The following is a 6,000-nucleotide window of genomic DNA, read 5'->3' on the forward strand; positions in this document are numbered from 1 at the left end:
TACTTAAAATTAATGAAAAATTAATGAAATGATTACCTTTTCACAACCGAATTTGTTACTTTTTTGTATTTGCATGCTAATTAATTGTTTTAGTTTTTATTAGGAAGTTAAGAACTCTCAACATGCGAATTGGTTGTGGAGTTCTGGAAACCCTTGACATATTGTGAATTATCTAAGAGAGTCATGGACTACTACGCATATGTAGAAGAAAAGTTTTTAAAAAATTAAAGTTGTGTAAACTGGGTGTTATCTGCAAGTGCTGAATCACTGAATTTTACCCCTGAAACTAATACTACACTATGTGTTAACTAACTTGAATTTAAATAAAATCTTGAAACAGAAAGAAAAACAAAAACCTTTCATGACGTTTGGAAAGATCAAGTGGGTCTTGGTATTTTTCTTTTTTAGAATATTCTGAAGGACCTGGAAAAGAGAAAAGCTGATTTAAATGCCATCACTGAGAGCAGTGCTGCCCTGAAGAACTTGATTGAGGGCAGTGAGCCTGTTTTAGAGGAACGGCTCTGTGTGCTTAACGCTGGCTGGAGCCGAGTCCGCACGTGGACGGAGGATTGGTGCGGTACGTTAATGGTAAGTTTCAGGGAGAGTTTAACAGTGAAGTCTTTTCTCCTTTAATTATTTAAAAGCCGATACAGCCTTGATTAGAATCATAAATCCCGTTTTCTGTGTGTCACAATAATGTTTTGCTTCAAGTGAATTCATTTCATTAGCCTACATGTTATTTTTTTCTTTTGAAAAGATAGTAACTAGAAAGAGTTAAAAATGTCTCTATTAAGTAATAGACTATTTGTGATATCCATATAAATATATACATTAAGATCTTAGTAAACGTACCTCATTTGTTATATTTTAATGATTCGATATTTAATTTTCATGCAATCATTGATGATATATATAATATTTATAGTGTTCTAATAATAATGGCATACTAGCATATGATGGCCCAAGTAATAATTTTGACTACTAGGGGGATGACATTGGTGAGGTCACTTAAATGCTCTTTAAACCTCAATTTTCTCATACGTAAAATAGACAGCATTGTAATTTCTACCTTGTATGGTTTTTGTGATTATTATGTGAGATGAAACATGGATATTTGACTCTATAACTATACTTAAAATAATCAGTGTTAGATATCATGATGATGTTTATGCTAATTATTAAAGGTTATTGTTATTAGTCTTTGGTTATGCCACTGTTAATTATTTCATGGAAATAGTGATTATTTAAATTGCACAATGGTTTTCTGTCCCTCTTATACTAACAATGAATATATGGCAACCTCCCTTTCTCTTCCTATAGAGGGTGTTTCATTTATAAATTATTATTTTGTTTTGATATATCTAAGGACTTTTTCCAAATTCATAGAATTACTGGGTAATAAATAGAGACAGAGAAAAATAAATTATTGTGCTTTGGAACATTTACTGAAATCAGTCGGAATGTGTAGGGCATTGAAACTTATGGCCCATATCTTGATCTGTCAGCTTTTCATCCAGAGTTCTTTTGCAACTTATTACCTGAAAACTTGGGTAAATTACTTAAATATTGTTACATCTTAATTTCCCTGTCTATAAAATCAGAATAAAAGAGCATATCTCACAAAGTTGTTAAATGTTAAAAAAGAATATGAAATTCTTGGCTCGTAAAATATGTTCATTAAATATTTTATATATTCATTTTTACTGTAACTAACTGTATTCTACAATCTCACACCTTTTACTTCTATATTCTTCAGCCAGTACCTTCCAAATTCTCCTTTCAAATAATACCTTTATAGTCCTATTAGAACACTTTTTAAAAAGATTTTATTTATTTGAGAGAGAAAGAAGGAGAAAACATGAATGAGGCAGAGGGGCAGGGAGAAAGTGAGAGGCAGACTCCGCACTGAGCAGGAAGCCAGAGCTGGGGCTCCATCCAAGAACTCTGTGATCATGACCCAAGCCACCCACCAGCAGACGCTTAACTGACTGACCCAGGCGCCCTTAGAATATTAACATTAAATAAGTCTGGTGGTCATCAGTTCTTGTTCTTCTTTCTTAGAACCTGGATCACTTGCAAAGCTTTTCTCATTTATGAGTTCTCAATTTTCTTTTTTTTTTTTTAACTGTTTTCCGTATTATGGATTAATAATTTGTTTTCTTGTCATATAATTACTTGTAAGGTTTTTTCCTAGTTTCCTTTATCCTATAAAATGAAGTTCTTAGAAGTTGTTAATTTCATCCAAAGGCTTCCCTACTCTTTTTGATCAAGTCCTAAATTCTTGCCTTCATCTCAGCTATTTTGCTTTGTTTGATTTGGTTTAACCGTTTTCTTCTGGTTTTCACATTTATTCTCTCAATCACATTTTCTGTCCTGCTTCAGGAAATGTTAGTGAGGTCTGTGCCAGCTGTACTTCTAAGAGCTGACAAGCAGCAGACCTGCCAGTCGTTCAGTCCACTGAGCAGGCAGATGCTTACTCAACCCATATTTTAATTGTTCCTTTATATTACTACTTTTTAAGTGAGTTTTTAAAAAATATGATCAAGGAGGGTAAATGAAATTACTTATAAAAATGAAGAGTAAGGGAGGCAAAATGAAACTGAAAAAGAAAGTTTCACCTTTTATCCGCCTTTAACTTTTTACTGTGTTAAGGTCTAAATCAAGTAAATTTAAGAAGTACATAACCATGCATTTTTAGGAATGATTTATTCACTGGGAAAGAGCTTTGCAGAAAGATGGAAAGCTATCTTGAAACTCAGCGTACATTTGGCTTTTCACAGGTCTTTTAAATGTCATCGAAGATTATTGTCTTAAATATTGCACGTGATTGCATCATTGTTTCATTAATTCTTTTCTAGAACCATCAGAACCAGTTGGAAATATTTGACGGAAATGTTGCTCACATAAGTACATGGCTTTATCAAGCTGAAGCTCTGTTGGATGAGATTGAAAAAAAATCAGCTAGTAAACGGGAAGAAATTGTGAAGGTACCAAGCACAGAGCATCAGTAATGTTTGTGGGAGTGGAGGGTTTTGGTGTCTTTTCTCTAGTGCCCCAAGTTCCTTGTGCCTTCATTCTTCCCTCAGAGTAGATTAGTTTTTATTTTGGTGGGAGAAACTGAGGTCTCATCTGAGTCCTACAGGAATAGCTCTTCATTAAATTGATTACTCTAAAATCTTTTCCAGGGATTCAAGAAATGCACTTAAACTACCTTTAATTTTGAGTTAGCATCACACCCCATGTTTGGTTTTGATTTTTCTTATATGATAATTTTGTGTTTCTTGCAATTAGCGTTTAATATCTGAGCTAGATGATGCCAACCTCCAAGTTGAAAATGTCCGGGATCAAGCCGTTGTTTTGATGAATGCCCGTGGAGGTTCAAGCAGGGAACTTGTAGAACCAAAGTTAGCTGAACTGAATAGAAACTTTGAAAAGGTGTCTCAACATATCAGGAGTGCCAAGGTGAGTAATTATATTTCAATACAAGGCTACTTTTCCTGTGGGCATGTATCTCCGTGATAGGTGATTGTATGGTAAATACATCAAAGAATTTGGGAATTAAGGTGATTTTAATCACTTTTTCTTTGAATGCAGCATCGGTCCTTATTTATTTGTGATTTTGCCTATGAAGGAAATAGTATTGAAGAAACCATTTGAGAGAAGCGTTCAGAGTCTCAATCAGAAGTTAAAATTGGCTATAAAATAAGACTCCCGTCTGCCCCTCCCTACCGTGCCTGCTCTCGCGTTCTCTTCTCTCTCTCTCAAATAAATAAGTACAAAAAGGGCAGGGGAGCCTGGGGGTCTCAGTTGTTAAGTGACTGACTCCTGGTTTCTGCTCAGATCATGATTTTGGGGTTGTGAGATTGAACCCCACTTTGGGCTCTCCACCCAGCACAGGGCTGCTTATGTTTCTCTCTCCCTCTTCCCTCTCTGCCCCTACCCTCCCTCCCTTCCCCCTCCCAAATAAATAAATAAATATATAAATCTTAAAAAAAATTAAGACTCATTCTCAAGCTAGGCATGAATATTAAATCCATTATTTTATAGTCATACTTTATAAATTTGTGCATACTACATGCTTGTGAACTGGTTTTTTACTTGTTTGCAACCAAAAGTTACGAGAAATTTCACAATTTAGACCTAATGCTGAAAAGCTACTATCTGCTGTTATAAATTTGAAAAAGCGCTTTATAAATTTAAATAAGAGGATAATAAATAAGAGTTTTCCTTAAAAAAGCTTTTCCTTATGCTTCCGTATGATAATGTTTCTCTCTGTGTTATCTTACTAATTCTCTTTCTTCTTTCCCTTGTTTCCTGAGAGGGAGGAAAGGAGGCATTTTACTGTAGTGTTCTCAAGGCCTGGAGTGTGGCAAGTGCTCAGTAAATGTGAAATTGAAAAGATGGGAACATTTCGATGGTTTGCTAGGCAAAAAACAAAGCAGCATAGTTGACTTTGGGGGTCATTCAAACTAGGTGTTCATTCTGACAGGATTATGAGGTTTTCAGGATCCCAGCTGGGCCAATGGGTTTTGAGTATTTGGTTAATTCTACCTCCTGAGAGTTGTGTGTGGAAATTATCTAAGAGGAAGGACCCTCTTTTTTGCAAGAGGTAGACATTATCTAAGTCAGCTTTAATTTGTAATAGCTGACATATTAAGCCAAACTATCTTTCTTAGCTCACAAATATACTTAGATTATTTACAACTTAAGGAAAACAAAGAACTTGCTTTAACTTTTGTCTTTCTTAGCTTTGGCCTTATTTCCCTACTCTCTGACTCAAGTTCATTTGTATTTTTCAAAAGGTATATAGGAGCATTTTCCTGGTTTAAAAGAGTAAGGCATAAGACATAGGGAAGAGTGAGAGGAAGTACAAAGAAGCAAAATTATTGTCCCCATAAATAACTTCTATTAACATTTTGGCATGCATGTCTACTCTTACTCATATCTCTGTGATATTAAAATATTAAAATTTTTATATTGTTTCGCTTATTCTCCTTTGACATGGTTTTCAAGAGCTATGGGGTGTTACATTATATGATCTATTACACTTTTGTTAAGTCAGTTTTCCACTTTTAGTGTCCTTTTATAAATATCAAATTGTCAGAATTCTTTTATGCATGTCTTTTTGCTCATTTGTTAGTGTGCCCTTTAGGGTCAATTCTTTGAATTCCTTGAAATTGTTGTAGCAGTTGTGTGTATAAATACCATTAAATAGATTTTCCAAAGAGTCGTACAAAAAGTTTGTGCCAATTTTTACTTCCATAATCAGAGAGTGCTCGTTTCCCCATGCTCAGCCAACACCTTATTTTCCTGCACATTAGTTTTATTAAAGTTGTTACATTGAGTTTAGTTATATAAATATGAAGTCTTTCTATAATGATATTGTCTGAAAATACTGCATTGAGAAAGATGTACTTTTTCAGATTTTGGGTATCAAAATCCAAAGGGGATTCTACAGGAGACATTCTGTGGGATGTACCTGTACTTGGTGGTGGCCTTTCTTCTTTCCGTGGTCCTGGCAGGGATGGTTTTTGGATCTTGGCCCTATTTCTTGCTGTGCTCATACGTGATCTCAGAATCCTCTCACAGCACTGCAGGGGGCCTCATTTATTTGCCCACTAGCTCACATCTCTGGCTGGAGTTTAGAAAGAAGGGGTAACTCAGAGAAGCCCAACTAGATAAAATCATTACTTTATGAATGAATGAAATTAAAGTCAATTCAAATAAATGCTAGCTCCTCTCTTGACATGCCATCCCCCTGATTAATGATGGCAGGTTTGGTTAAGAATCTATTTTTTCAGGGGCAACTGGGTGGCTCAGTCGGTTAAGCATCTACCTTAGGCTCAGGTCATGATCCCATGTCCTGGGATCGAGCCCCACATTAGGCTCCTTGCTGAGCAGGGAGCCTGCTTCTCCCCCGCCTGCCATTCCCCCTGCTTATGCTTGGTCTCTCCCTCCCTCCCTCCCTCCCTCCCTCCCTCTCTCTCTCTCTCTCTCTCT

At 35.8% G+C, this 6,000-nt stretch overlaps 1 protein-coding gene across 2 annotated transcripts in view; it reads left to right on the top strand.

The window, feature by feature from the left end:
* LOC111147605 (utrophin) overlaps positions 1–6,000 on the top strand; it is a 552,279-nt gene that overhangs the window by 221,586 nt on the left and 324,693 nt on the right. For both annotated transcript variants that reach the window (XM_022503758.1, XM_022503757.1), the window contains 3 exons: positions 409–588; positions 2,859–2,987; positions 3,292–3,462. In XM_022503758.1, the coding sequence (XP_022359466.1) occupies positions 409–588; positions 2,859–2,987; positions 3,292–3,462 (480 nt within the window). The remainder of the gene's footprint in view (positions 1–408; positions 589–2,858; positions 2,988–3,291; positions 3,463–6,000) is intronic.

The sequence above is a fragment of the Enhydra lutris genome, unplaced genomic scaffold (genome assembly GCF_002288905.1).
Source record: "Enhydra lutris kenyoni isolate GAN:26980312 unplaced genomic scaffold, ASM228890v2 scaffoldscaffold17, whole genome shotgun sequence".
Classification (NCBI taxonomy): Eukaryota; Metazoa; Chordata; class Mammalia; order Carnivora; family Mustelidae; genus Enhydra; species Enhydra lutris.